General features: G+C 42.2%; 1 protein-coding gene across 8 annotated transcripts in view; it reads right to left on the reverse strand.

The window, feature by feature from the left end:
* Nucleotides 1-15,256, reverse strand: part of LOC124282742 (diacylglycerol kinase zeta-like) — a 388,746-nt gene that overhangs the window by 77,567 nt on the left and 295,923 nt on the right. For all 8 annotated transcript variants that reach the window (XM_046718812.1, XM_046718803.1, XM_046718816.1 and 5 more), the window contains one exon: nucleotides 9,280-9,363. In XM_046718812.1, coding sequence (XP_046574768.1) covers nucleotides 9,280-9,363 — 84 coding nt within the window. The remainder of the gene's footprint in view (nucleotides 1-9,279; nucleotides 9,364-15,256) is intronic.

Below are 15,256 nucleotides of genomic sequence, written 5' to 3' on the forward strand. Positions count from 1 at the left end.
TTCAATTGTGGGAATTCCTCTACAGCTTAATCACTTGATCTATCTACAGACAGGCAACCAAAACAATTACCACTTGGCCAGAGCCTGGGGTTTACACACATGGCTCCTCTCATCTGTGTTTAATCAACATGTTTTTGTCCGCTGCTTTGTAGTAGGGAACATTGTACTTGTGGATTGTTACACAGAAGGGGACTGAAGGAGGGTGTTTCTGTCTGTGTGTCCCAGTATATTATTAGGAATTGTTACATTTGTGGTGGTGTACAGAAGGAACATGTGTCGGTTTTCGTGTCCCGGTATATTGTTTTATGAATTGTTACAATGAAGGTGTATTGGGGGTGTACTGGATCAATGTGTTTCTGTCTTTGTGTCTTGGTATGTTGGTTTAGGATTTGGTTTGGTTTGGTTATTGTTTAACACTGCAATCAGCAATAATCCAGCTATATCACGGTCTGTAAATAATCTGGACCAAACAATCCAGTGATCAACAGTATGAGCCTCGTTCTATGTCAGCGAGTCTGACCATCCAATCCCATCAGTCGCCTCTTCCAACAAGCATGGGTTGCTGAAGATCAATTCTAACCCGGATCTTCACAGGTATATTGTTTTAGGAAATGTTACAATTAAGGTGTATTGTGGTGTACTGAAGCAAGGTGTTTCTGTCTTTGAATCCTGGTATCTATTCAGTCAGTGAACTGTTTTAGCAACTGTTACAATCAAGGTGTATTGTGGTGTACTGAAGCAAGGTGAAGCAAGGTGTTTCTGTCTTTGCATCCTGGTATCTATTCAGTCAGTGAACTGTTTTAGCAACTGTTACAATCAAGCTGTATTGTGGTGTACTGAAGCAAGGTGAAGCAAGGTGTTTCTGTCTTTGCGTCCTGGTATCTATTCAGTCAGTGGACTGTTTTAGCAACTGTTACAATCAAGGTGTATTGTGGTGTACTGAAGCAAGGTGAAGCAAGGTGTTTCTGTCTTTGTGTCCTGGTATCTATTCAGTCAGTGGACTGTTTTAGCAACTGTTACAATCAAGGTGTATTGTGGTGTACTGAAGCAAGGTGAAGCAAGGTGTTTCTGTCTTTGTTTCTGTCTTTGTGTCCTATTCAGTCAGTGGACTGTTTTAGCAAATGTTATTCAGTGTATTGTGGTGTACTGAAGCAAGGTGGTCTTTGTGTCTGGTATCTATTCAGTCAGTGGACTGTTTTAGCAACTGTTACAATCAAGGTGTATTGTGGTGTACTGAAGCAAGGTGTTTCTGTCTTTGTGTCCTGGTATCTATTCAGTCAGTGGACTGTCTTAGCAACTGTTACAATCAAGGTGTATTGTGGTGTACTGAAGCAAGGTGAAGCAAGGTGTTTCTGTCTTTGTGTCCTGGTATCTATTCAGTCAGTGGACTGTCTTAGCAACTGTTACAATCAAGGTGTATTGTGGTGTACTGGAAGCAAGGTGCAGCAAGGTGTTTCTGTCTTTGTGTCCTGGTATCTATTCAGTCAGTGGACTGTTTTAGCAACAATATTACAATCACGGTGTATTGTGGTGTACTGAAGCAAGGTGTTTCTGTCTTTGTGTCCTGGTATCTATTCAGTCAGTGGACTGTCTTAGCAACTGTTACAATCAAGGTGTATTGTGGTGTACTGAAGCAAGGTGTTTCTGTCTTTGTATCCTGGTATCTATTCAGTCAGTGGACTGTTTTAGCAACTGTTACAATCAAGGTGTATTGTGGTGTACTGAAGCAAGGTGAAGGTGTTTCTGTCTTTGTGTCCTGGTATCTATTCAGTCAGTGGACTGTTTTAGCAACTGTTACAATCAAGGTGTATTGTGGTGTACTGAAGCAAGGTGAAGCAAGGTGTTTCTGTCTTTGTATCCTGGTATCTATTCAGTCAGTGGACTGTTTTAGCAACTGTTACAATCACAGGTGTATTGTGGTGTACTGAAGCAAGGTGAAGCAAGGTGTTTCTGTCTTTGTGTCCTGGTATCTATTCAGTCAGTGGACTGTTTTAGCAACTGTTACAATCAAGGTGTATTGTGGTGTACTGAAGCAAGGTGTTTCTGTCTTTGTGTCCTGGTATCTATTCAGTCAGTGGACTGTTTTAGCAACTATTACAATCAAGGTGTATTGTGGTGTACTGAAGCAAGGTGTTTCTGTCTTTGTATCCTGGTATCTATTCAGTCAGTGGACTGTCTTAGCAACTATTACAATCTAGGTGTATTGTGGTGTACTGAAGCAAGGTGTTTCTGTCTTTGTATCCTGGTATCTATTCAGTCAGTGGACTGTCTTAGCAACTGCTACAATGGTGTATTGTGGTGTACTGAAGCAAGGTGAAGCAAGGTGTTTCTGTCTTTGTGTCTTGGTATCTATTCAGTCAGTGGACTGTTTTAGCAACTGTTACAATCAAGGTGTATTGTGGTGTACTGAAGCAAGGTGTTTCTGTCTTTGTATCCTGGTATCTATTCAGTCAGTGGACTGTCTTAGCAACTATTACAATCAAGGTGTATTGTGGTGTACTGAAGCAAAGGTGTTTCTTCTGTCTTTGTATCCTGGTATCTATTCAGTCAGTGGACTGTCTTAGCAACTGCTACAATGGTGTATTGTGGTGTACTGAAGCAAGGTGAAGCAAGGTGTTTCTGTCTTTGTGTCTTGGTATCTATTCAGTCAGTGGACTGTTTTAGCAACTGTTACAATCAAGGTGTATTGTGGTGTACTGAAGCAAGGTGAAGCAAGGTGTTTCTGTCTTTGCGTCCTGGTATCTATTCAGTCAGTGGACTGTTTAAGCAACTATTACAATCAAGGTGTATAGTGGTGTACTGAAGCAAGGTGAAGCAAGGTGTTTCTGTCTTTGCGTCCTGGTATCTATTCAGTCAGTGGACTGTTTAAGCAACTATTACAATCAAGGTGTATTGTGGTGTACTGAAGCAAGGTGTTTCTGTCTTTGTATCCTGGTATCTATTCAGTCAGTGGACTGTCTTAGCAACTATTACAATCAAGGTGTATTGTGGTGTACTGAAGCAAGGTGTTTCTGTCTTTGTATCCTGGTATCTATTCAGTCAGTGGACTGTCTTAGCAACTGCTACAATGGTGTATTGTGGTGTACTGAAGCAAGGTGAAGCAAGGTGTTTCTGTCTTTGTGTCCTGGTATCTATTCAGTCAGTGGACTGTTTTAGCAACTGTTACAATCAAGGTGTATTGTGGTGTACTGAAGCAAGGTGAAGCAAGGTGTTTCTGTCTTTGTGTCCTGGTATCTATTCAGTCAGTGGACTGTTTTAGCAACTATTACAATCAAGGTGTATAGTGGTGTACTGAAGCAAGGTGAAGCAAGGTGTTTCTGTCTTTGTGTCCTGGTATCTATTCAGTCAGTGGACTGTTTAAGCAACTATTACACTGTCTTACAATCAAGGTGTATTGTGGTGTACTGAAGCAAGGTGAAGCAAGGTGTTTCTGTCTTTGTGTCCTGGTATCTATTCAGTCAGTGGACTGTTTTAGCAACTGTTACAATCAAGGTGTATTGTGGTGTACTGAAGCAAGGTGAAGCAAGGTGTTTCTGTCTTTGTGTCCTGGTATCTATTCAGTCAGTGGACTGTTTTAGCAACTGTTACAATCAAGGTGTATTGTGGTGTACTGAAGCAAGGTGAAGCAAGGTGTTTCTGTCTTTGTGTCCTGGTATCTATTCAGTCAGTGGACTGTTTTAGCAACTGTTACAATCAAGGTGTATTGTGGTGTACTGAAGCAAGGTGAAGCAAGGTGTTTCTGTCTTTGTGTCCTGGTATCTATTCAGTCAGTGGACTGTTTTAGCAACTGTTACAATCAAGGTGTATTGTGGTGTACTGAAGCAAGGTGAAGCAAGGTGTTTCTGTCTTTGTGTCCTGGTATCTATTCAGTCAGTGGACTGTTTTAGCAACTGTTACAATCAAGGTGTATTGTGGTGTACTGAAGCAAGGTGTTTCTGTCTTTGTGTCCTGGTATCTATTCAGTCAGTGGACTGTTTTAGCAACTGTTACAATCAAGGTGTATTGTGGTGTACTGAAGCAAGGTGAAGCAAGGTGTTTCTGTCTTTGTGTCCTGGTATCTATTCAGTCAGTGGACTGTTTTAGCAACTGTTACAATCAAGGTGTATTGTGGTGTACTGAAGCAAGGTGAAGCAAGGTGTTTCTGTCTTTGTGTCCTGGTATCTATTCAGTCAGTGGACTGTTTTAGCAACTGTTACAATCAAGGTGTGTATTGTGGTGTATGGCAAGTACTGAAGCAAGGTGTTTCTGTCTTTGTGTCCTGGTATCTATTCAGTCAGTGGACTGTTTTAGCAACTGTTACAATCAAGGTGTATTGTGGTGTACTGAAGCAAGGTGAAGCAAGGTGTTTCTGTCTTTGTGTCCTGGTATCTATTCAGTCAGTGGACTGTTTTAGCAACTGTTACAATCAAGGTGTATTGTGGTGTACTGAAGCAAGGTGAAGCAAGGTGTTTCTGTCTTTGTGTCCTGGTATCTATTCAGTCAGTGGACTGTTTTAGCAACTATTACAATCAAGGTGTATTGTGGTGTACTGAAGCAAGGGTGAAGCAAGGTGTTTCTGTCTTTGTATCCTGGTATCTATTCAGTCAGTGGACTGTTTTAGCAACTGTTACAATCAAGGTGTATTGTGGTGTACTGAAGCAAGGTGAAGCAAGGTGTTTCTGTCTTTGTGTCCTGGTATCTATTCAGTCAGTGGACTGTTTTAGCAACTGTTACAATCAAGGTGTATTGTGGTGTACTGAAGCAAGGTGAAGCAAGGTGTTTCTGTCTTTGTGTCCTGGTATCTATTCAGTCAGTGGACTGTTTTAGCAACTGTTACAATCACGGTGTATTGTGGTGTACTGAAGCAAGGTGAAGCAAGGTGTTTCTGTCTTTGTGTCCTGGTATCTATTCAGTCAGTGGACTGTCTTAGCAACTGCTACAATGGTGTATAGTCATGATCAATTTCCTACAATACAAATTTCAATAAACGTTTGAAGAGTTTTTTAACTGAGTGAACTATCCAAGTTGAGCAATATCTGTTACTTCTGCACAGCCAAAACTACGGTCTGTCCTCATTAATGTTTCAAAAGTATTTTCCTGTGAACAAATTGTGGTATTTTTTTACAACAATGAGCTTGGTTCACACATCTTCCTGCCTTGAGTTCATCTAAGTGAACACTAATTGAATACAGTATTTTTGAAACACTGTCAAGTCTTGCTGTTTTTACAAAGCTGAAGTACATAGTCTGCGTACACCATCTTGACTTTAGCCACTATCCCAAAGACATCAATTCCAAGTTTCCGTAAAGGTGCCAAGAGTTAGCACAAATAATGAGGAAATTGATTGGTAGATAATATGTGCTGTTCTTCTTCAGAGCTCCAACAGATGGAAGAAACATAGGTCCGTCATTAAACATGTGCAGGAAATGAAATGCCGAGGGTAAAAAATGTTCTAATGGTCCCTTTGAGAATTGAAGTAATTAGTTCCTGACACGGAAACAACGTCCAGACACATGACGATTTCGTTGTTGATTGGGGTCATGCTCCCTCCGGTTCCCAGTTAAAACACCAAGGGCAGTTACAGCGAAAAAATGTAATGAAGAACAGGAAAAAATACAGCCTTCTGTTCCATGGTTACATAAGAGGAGAATACATATGAAATGTAATTAGCTTGTCGAAGTAGTGCTCAGTGTTTAATTTGCATGTCGGAATCATGTGTTTACTTCTTGAACTGACCATCCGATCCTGGTAGTCGCCTATCTTAACATGCATGGGTTGTTAAAGACCAATTCCATCATGGATTTTTACTGGGGTGGAATTGCAAGATGGGTTCCTAGGCACATATTCTGCCCAGGAATCACCCTCAGGGACAGTGACTATTTCCTGTCTGTCAGAAATCCAGAAGAAGCTACTTGAAATTGTTTTCATAAGTGTGGCCTTTCCATTGTCATCTTTTTTCAGTGTTTGTCTAGTTTTCTTGTGTCAAAATATATTTCTAACAGTCTCCTATATAACATAAAAAAATATCATAAACAATTACAGTCTTAAACACTAAAATTTCAAGCATGCCTCTAATCACATCATGATCAGTCTGTTTGACTGACTGACTGAGTTTAGTTTTACGCCGCTTTTAGCAATATTCCAGCAATATCACGGCGGGGGACACTAGAAATGGGCTTGTGCCCATGTGGGGAATCGAACCGGGTCTTCGAACGCTTTAACCACTAGGCTACCCCACCGCCCCTCAGTCTGTTTGAAACTACCATAGTGTGACTGAGCTGATGTAGTCTCAACAGTTGTTCCATGGCTGATTGTGGCAGGAAAGCCTAGACTGAGTCAGGTTTGAGACACTTACCACTTAGGTGACACCTTTAAGTATGGGTAAACTGGGATTCAAACCCATCATCTGATCATCTTATAGCAATATTCCAGCAACATCACAGCGGGAAATGGGCTCAACACATCGTACCCATGTGTGGAATCGAACCTGGGTCTTTGGTGTGACGAGCCAACACTTTTAACCACTAGGCTACCCCACGGCCCCTTATTGTCTTGTCTTGTCCTCACAAGCAGAGAGAGCGACAGGACGAAATCCACCTTGTAATCTACCAGATCAAAGCCAATTACAAACACCCTGATTTGCACGTCCGTAACAACATGAATCCCAGACATAAATATTCTGATTATGGTCTGAATGATATCCAATACAGTCTTCCAGACGACTGATTATTAATCTAAGTTGAATGGCCATACTCATCTGGTTTATAGGTGAATAATTTCTGTTGCTATTATGCTCCAATTGAGCTATTTATACAAGTGCGGATGAAACATGCGTTTCCCAGTATAAATTCCATCTAGATCAACAGTGAAATAGTATAAATACGAAAGGACCAATTATGGCCCTTGATGGCCATCTTGAAACGGCAGATATGTTTAACTGTGGCAATTAGTTGTAGAGCAACAAGCACAAGCAGTTACAGCTCCCTGAGTAAAGATCTGTATGATATTGACAAGAGGAGACCAACACTGGCACTGGTGATCAACTTTCCTAGCATTTTACCACGCACAGAACTACAGCCGATCATTGCGCTTGTGATAAAACCAGGGCCGGGTTATTTGGTCTGCGTGGGCGGCCCAACTGAACAAATCTGCACTGCAATCAAGGATGCTTTACATGGCAATTAACGACTATTATCCAGCACATGCTCATTGAGATGAAGACCACCTGCCAGATGGCGCTGTCAGGTTGATATATCCCATGATGCACCGCAGTCGGCTAGATGTACTAGCCAACTAATATCTCGCAACTTCAAACCAGTTTTTCGAGTGACTGATGTGTTAAAAAATGACCGAACACAAAACTTGTCTGTAGATACACGTTTGTTGTATAATCAAAAAGCTTCTTTCCTTGACACTGATTGATAAGGACCTTTTAAATTGAAATATTTTGACACATGTGAGAGTATTTGGATGTATTTTTTGGGAGAAACACCCTAAGTCGAACACATAATGAAAATATTTTCCAATAGTGAAAGATGTCTTGGACTGCCACAGAAATTCTGCAAAATGGAATATAATTTGGATGACAACAGATAAAAAGATACCACTGACACAATTGAAAACATGACTTTGAATTGTGTTAAGTACTGCATCCTAATGATTGCTACACATTGTTAATATTGACAAGAAGACATTAATGGAAAACAGGATGGACAGGATGAAGGGAACACTAAACGACAGACACATGGAGAGACGGAATGACAGAGTAATGGACAGGGTAATGGACAGACAGGTGAAATAAATAATGAAGACAGATGGACAGTAATGGACAGACAGGTGAAATGACTGATGGACAGGGTAATGGACAGACAGGTGAAAAGACAGATGGACAGGGGAATGGACAGACAGGTGAAAAGACAGATGGACAGGGTAATGGACAGACAGGTGAAAAGACTGATGGACAGGGTAATGGACAGACAGGTGAAAAGACTGATGGACAGATAGACAGAGTAATGGACAGACAGGTGAAAACACTGATGGACAGATGGACAGATTAATGGACAGACAGGTGAAAGACTGATGGACAGATGGACAGACAGGTGAAAAGACATATGGACAGACAGGTGAACAGACTGATGCACAGAGTAATGGACAGACAGGTGGACTGACACACACAGAGAGTAATGGACAGACAGGTGAAAAGACAGATGGACAGGGTAATGAGCAGACAGGTGAAAAGACAGATGGACAGGGTAATGGACATACAGGTGAAAAGACTGATGGACAGGGTAATGGACAGACAGGTGAAAAGACAGATGGACAGGGTAATGGACAGACAGGTGAAAAGACTGATGGACAGGGTAATGGACAGACAGGTGAAAAGACTGATGGACAGGGTAATGGACAGACAGGTGAAAAGACTGATGGACAGATAGACAGAGTAATGGACAGACAGGTGAAAACACTGATGGACAGATGGACAGATTAATGGACAGACAGGTGAAAGACTGGACAGATGGACAGACAGGTGAAAAGACATGGACAGAGTAATGGACAGAAAGGTGAAAAGACATACGGACAGACAGGTGAACAGACTGATGCACAGAGTAATGGACAGACAGGTGGACTGACACACACAGAGAGTAATGGACAGACAGGTGGACAGGATGATGCACAAAGTAATGGACAGACAGGTGGACAGACTGATGCACAGAGTAATGGGTAGACAGGTCGACAGACTGATGCACAGAGTAATGGACAGACAGGTGGACGCACTGATGCACAGAGTAATTGGTAGACAGGTGGACGACTGATGCACAGAGTAATGGACAGACAGGTGGACGCACTGATGCACAGAGTAATGGACAGACAGGTGAACAGACTGATGGACAGTAATGGACAGACAGGCGAACAGACTGATGGACAGACTGACGAAAAGGCTAATGGACAGACAGGTGAAAAGACTGATGGACAGACTGATGCACAGAGTAATGGACAGACAGGTGGATGGACTGATGCACAGAGTAATGGACAGACAGGTGAACAGACTGATACACAGCTTAATGGACGGACAGGTGGACAGACAGATGCACATAGTAATGGACAGACATGTGGACAGACTGATGAACAGAGTAATGGACAGACAGGTGGACAGACTGATGCACAGAGTAATGGGTAGACAGGTGGATGGACTGAATGTCAAACTGTAAACAGACTGTAGGATAGACATTTGCACAGACTGATGGACAGATGAAGCGATTGATAGATGGAGGGACAGACAGAGGGACAGACAGACCTTACCAGACAATCAGGATCCATTGCATAACAGTAGTCTCCTGAGGCATTAGTCTCCACCCACAGATGCTCGCTATTGACTGCCTGTTCCTGGAAAAAAATGCAAACTGTTAGACATCAGCTTACATAGCTCATAAGAGATAACTGCTGGTTGCCAGTTCCTGACACGTAAATGCAGACAGTTAGAGGCCGTCCATTATCACCTGCAGATCATTATTGTTGTTTGCCTTGTAATACAATACTGTGCATGTTTGAAATAGGTCAGTAGCTGTTTGAGTCAGTAGTGACAACCGACTGGTCAACCCACATGGTGGGTGGGTCAGTGGTGCTTTAGGTGACATCAGTCAGTCGTGGGTGGGGCAATGTGTGTCACTTGATGTGCTTCCACCAGTGGGTGGGTTTCAGCTTGCATCAGCAGGTCTGTTGTTTAATCGGCATCAATGGGTCTGTTTTTAAGTAGGCATCAGTGGGTTTGGCATTTGGTATAATTAACGTATGTTATATTTGGGATTACACTTTATTAGTAAAGTTCAGATTCTAGTACTTTTTGGGTTGAGTCCCATCTGGGATTTGAACCCACACCCTCAGAGTCAGGCACCTAACCGCCAGCACACAAAGTCAGACGCCTAGACCGCTCAGCCACCGCGGCTACCACTTTCTAAAATGGCATTGTGTATTTCTTGGTATAATTAGTTTACCAATGGTCAGGGGGTTTCAGTGGGAGTGTCAGATGATGCAGCGGTTGTGTCAGATGATGCAGTGGGTGTGTCAGATGATGCAGTGGGTGTGTCAGATGATGCAATGGTTGTGTCAGGTAATGCAGTGGTTGTGTCAGATGATGTAGTGGGTGTGTCAGGTAATGCAGTGGGTGTGTCAGATGATGCAGTGGGTGTGTCTGGTAATGCAGTGGGTGTGTGTCCAGATGATGCAGTGGGTGTGTCAGGTAATGCAGTGGGTGTGTCAGATGATGCAGTGGGTGTGTCAGGTAATGCAGTGGGTGTGTCAGATGATGCAGTGGGTGTGTCAGAGGATGCAGTGGGTGTGTCAGAGAATGCAGTAGGTGTGTCAGAGAATGCAGCGGATGTGTCAGATGATGCAGTGGGTGTGTCAGGTAATGCAGTGTGTGTGTGAGATGATACAGTGGGTGTGTCAGAGAACAAGTGGGAGTGTCAGATGATGCAGTGGATAAGTGGTCAGTCACTTAGGACACAGAGAGGCCAGTAATGCAGGGGATGTGTCAGATGATGCAGGTGTGTCAGAAAATGCAGTGGATGTGTAAGAGGATGAAGTGGTTGTGTCAGAGGATGCAGTGGATGTGTCAGATAATGCAGTGGATGTGTCAGATGATGCAATGGTTGTGTGAGATGATGCAGTGGGTGTGTCAGAGAACAAGTAGGTGTGTCAGATAATGCAGTTCGTGTGTCAGATGATGCAGTAGGTGTGTGAGAAAATGCAGTGGATGTGTTAGATGATGCAGTACGTGTATCAGAGGATGCAGTGGTTGTGTCAGATAATGCAGTGGATGTGTCAGATGATGCAGTAGGTGTATCAGAGGATGCAGTGGTTGTGTCAGATAATGCAGTGGGTGTGTCAGATGATGCAGTGGGTGTGTCAGATGATGCAGTGGGTGTGTCAGATGATGCAGTGGGTGTGTCAGATGATGCAGTGGGTGTGTCAGATGATGCAGTGGTTGTTTCAGATGATGCAGTGGATATGTCAGGAGATGGAGTGCATGTGTCTGATAATGCAGTGAGAGCATGATGTTATAGTGGTCCGGTCATAGGACGCAGAGGCCAGGCAAGATGAGACCGCGGATGTCGGAGGATGTAGTAGGAGGGCTACAATATGTGTTTGTGGGCATGAGTTGTAAGTTCAGATATCATCAGTTGTAACTGAGTTGTCATATCCAGTATGTCAATAATGCAGTATGCCACAATAATGCAGTATGCCACACAAGCAGTGACTAGTTGCAAGTAATAACTGATGAAGAATCTCCAAATATTCTGAAAAACTAGGAAAATGGTAGCACCATGAGTTCATCAAGTGTTGATTGACCTTAAAACTCTGTTGAAACAAAATCACCTTTGAAATGCACCTGATGCCAAATTTGGATTCCTAAGTGAGAAATAAAAAAGCATTTTTATGAGAGCATTTAATTTCTAAAGTGCACTTGTCTGAAATGTTAGATTCTTAAAGGAAAAATACAGAGGCAGTTCCAGTAAGCAGTTAACAGAAGCTCCAGTACAATAAGTATCTCATAGACATTAACGGGCAACAAGCTGGAAGTGACTCCACAGCTGATGAAAGTAGAGTAGAATTTAAATACCTCAGAGAAAATGTAGAATATTTTCAGTAAAAACAAAATAAAAACGTTACAGTAGGCGTGAAACAGCTTGTAACTATTGCAGTTAGATGCTTTTTCTGAGTGATCTTTGGGGAAAAAATGAAAACTGTTTTCTGATGTTTTGCTGGATGTTCCATTTATTCATTAAGTCTCCATGAGGTCAGGAATTACTACTCCAAGCTTAAGTCAAAAGGGAGAGTCACGTGACAAGTACTAGTGACCAGCAAGGGAGGGAGTGAGTGAGTGAGTGAGTGAGTGAGTGAGTGAGTTCATATTCAGCAATATTCCAGCAATATGGCGGCGGTCTGTAAATAATCGAGTCTGGACCAGACAATCCAGTGATTAACTGCATGAGCATCGATCTATGCAGTTGGGAACTGATGACATGTGTCAACCAAGACAGCGAGCCTGACCACCCGATCCCGTTAGTCGGCTCTTACGACAAGCATGGGTTACTGAAGATCAATATTCTAACCCGGACCTTCACGGGTGTGATCAGCAAGGAGGTGGGCAGAGCACAAGTCAAGACACCAGTGCCATTTTTTGTACGATGCACCTAAAATCATCTGTAAACTCATGAACCTGGTTAATCTCATCTTCATCAATTATTAGCAACATTGGCCTAATATTACATCTCTGCTACAGTGAGCCTTGCAAATAATGGTGAGCAAATATTTCTGATGAAATTTACTAAAAATGATGTCAACGATATCTGTGCCCCTGTTGGTAATTGTCTGCGGTAACGTCAAGGGGCAATACTGTCCAGACTTGTCTCCAGTAAGCGAGTGAGATAAAGTTTCACAGTGTGTCAGCATTATTTCAGCCATACCACGACAAGGTATCATCTCAAGACCCATCCTGGCCAACAATGTAAAAAAGATAGAAATTTCTCATATCATTGTGCCCCAAACTCCTTATATTATAGTGCATGAAATCCCTTGTATTATAGTGCCCCAAACTCCTTGTATTGTAGTGCCTGAAATCCCTTGTATTACAATGCCCCAAATTCCTTGTACTATAGTGCCCTCAACTCCTTGTATTATCGTGCCCCAAGCTCCTTGTATTATAGTGCCCCAAATCCCTTGTTATAGTGCCCCAAATGCCCTCAAGCTCCTTGTATTATAGTGCCTGAAATTCCTTGTATTATAGTGCCCCAAATTCCTTGTATTATAGTGCCTGAAATTCCTTGTATTATAGTGCCTGAAATTCCGTGTATTATAGTGCCTGAAATTCCTTGTATTATAGTGCCTGAAATTCCTGGTATTATAGTGCCCAAACTCCTTGTATTATAGTGCCTGAAATTCCGTGTATTATAGTGCCTGAAATTATAGTGCCCAATATTCTTGTAAATTATTGTCCAAAATCCTTGTATTATAGTGCCTGAAATTCCTTGTATTATAGTGCCTGAATTCATTTGTGTCATAGTGCCTGAAATTCCTTGTATTATAGTGCCTAAAATTCCCTGTTATAGTGCCTGAAATTCCTTGCATCATAGTGCCCAAAATTCTTGTAAATTATTATTATTCCTTGTGTCATAGTGCCTGAAATTCCTTCTGTTATGGTTCAAATAAAGTCACAGATGACATACATTCTTTACAGCCAAAGGCCCCATTTACAAAATAAATCTTCAAAATACAGCAAATAAAGCGTGACAAGCATTGTTGTTGACCCACTTCAAACGGCACATCAAAAAATCTGAAATCTGCAGGACTGCAATGTGTACTGAAAACTAAATAGATTTATGTCTCTTGTTGACCCACTTAAACTCCAAAGATCACATAAATATGTCTTTGTAAATAACAAAAAACCGAATTCCATCTCCCTGCTGTATGAAGTGTGTGCTTTCTCACCTCCACTCATTCAGGACTTGGTTAGATGAGAGTGTTTGTCTGCAACTGAGTCAAAGAAAGGTTCTATTTGTAACACAATCGCTAACAGTGACAGACAGCTAAGGGAATTAATTCAGGCGGAATTGACAGAAAGTAGTGACCAATTTTGAGTTATCCCGTCAAGTGACACAGAGGGTACGCTTTTGGAGCAGTATTGACTGAACCCTGTTGCAGCCAGTGCAGAAACACTGTGCCTGGTTCAGACAATCTATGGCTGAAAATGGTCATCGAAATGGTCTAATAATTGCAGCCCAAGGACATCAATTCCATTGAAGACTTCCATTTGAGATTCAGAAGATGGAAAGTAGGCAACCAAAAATAAACTGTGAGGACCCTAGGGAACAAGCTTCTCATCAACAGCAACGAGATCTCGGTTTCTACCACAGCATATTCAACGAAATATCAAATCTTCTACTTACAGGAACCACTATATTTTGGTCTATTATCTTAGTGACTACATTTGTAGGAGGCTGTCATTGCTTGTACTGAAGATTACTGCTTAAAATAGGTGAATTACTTTCAAAAAGTCAATTCTGCCTGTCAGTCAGGGGGATGCAATTGACGTAACTTGCGGGACGGATTGAGTGGACACAATTCAGTGACTTGATGGATTGTGTGAGATTTAACCCAATGTTGATCATAATATCGATCACTGCTACTTTGTGTCAGGATGAGGTGAGGTGAGGTGAAATTGGGTTTAACATCGTGCTTGAGAATATTTCGCTCATATGACGATGTGCATGCATGTGTATGTGTATGTGCGGCTGCATGTACTAGCCCAGACTTAAGCTGGTTTTATATTGCTAGCCCACTGAGATACCATGCCGCAGTGAAGCATGAATACCCCACTCAGACACATTATACTGACTCCGAGCCGACCAGTCCTTGTTGTATCCATTAATGCCGAGCGCCAGGCAGGGACCAACAAGTACCATATTTAACGTCTTTTGGTATGACGCTCGGGCGGGGATCGAACCCACGACCTTCCGCTCTCCGGGCGGTACGCTCTAACCATTACACCACGGAGGCGGTCTGTGTCAGGATGAGACAAACTGGTGATTGACAGAAAAATATGTACAAGTGGGTGGATGAGTGAGTGAGTGGATGAGTGAGTGAGAATATGAGTGAGAAAGAGTATGACTGGGCGAGAGTATGAATTAGTGGGTGAGTGTATGAGTGAGTGAGTGGGTGGGTGAGGGTATGAGTGAGTGGGTGAGTGAGTACTGACTGACTGAGTTAGAGTATGACTGGTGAGAGTATGATTAAGTGAGTGAGCGAGTGAGAGTGAGTCAGTGGATGAGTAAGATTGGGAGTGAGAGAGTAATAAGAGAGTAATGAGTGAGTGAGTATGGTTCTACACAGATTTTAGCAATGTTCAAATACTGCACGGATATCAGAAATGGGCTTCACATATTGTGATCTGGGTATTAAGAGCAAACCCTTCACCTATGTACCTCAATAAGCTATTCCCATAGTTAACAGACACATAATGAACCATTCCAAAATATTCCTGTAGAGATCAAAGAAGTCCATTGTTCATATTTCAAAGTAATGACACTTTTGAAAATGTCACAATTGAGATTAAGGCCATACTAGTCTTCAGAATTAGATGTTCTAAGTCGGGAAAACTGCTGCCAAGGGCATCAGCAAGATTCAGTTTCAGCTGTGAATTTGAATTTCACAAACTGGGAATTCCTCCAGATGACACAACACTGGATTATCTGTGTTAAACTGTTGTGTGACAGGTGTT

Source organism: Haliotis rubra, unplaced genomic scaffold (assembly GCF_003918875.1).
Source record: "Haliotis rubra isolate DU_JTF1 unplaced genomic scaffold, ASM391887v1 Scf109, whole genome shotgun sequence".
NCBI classification, from domain to species: domain Eukaryota; kingdom Metazoa; phylum Mollusca; class Gastropoda; order Lepetellida; family Haliotidae; genus Haliotis; species Haliotis rubra.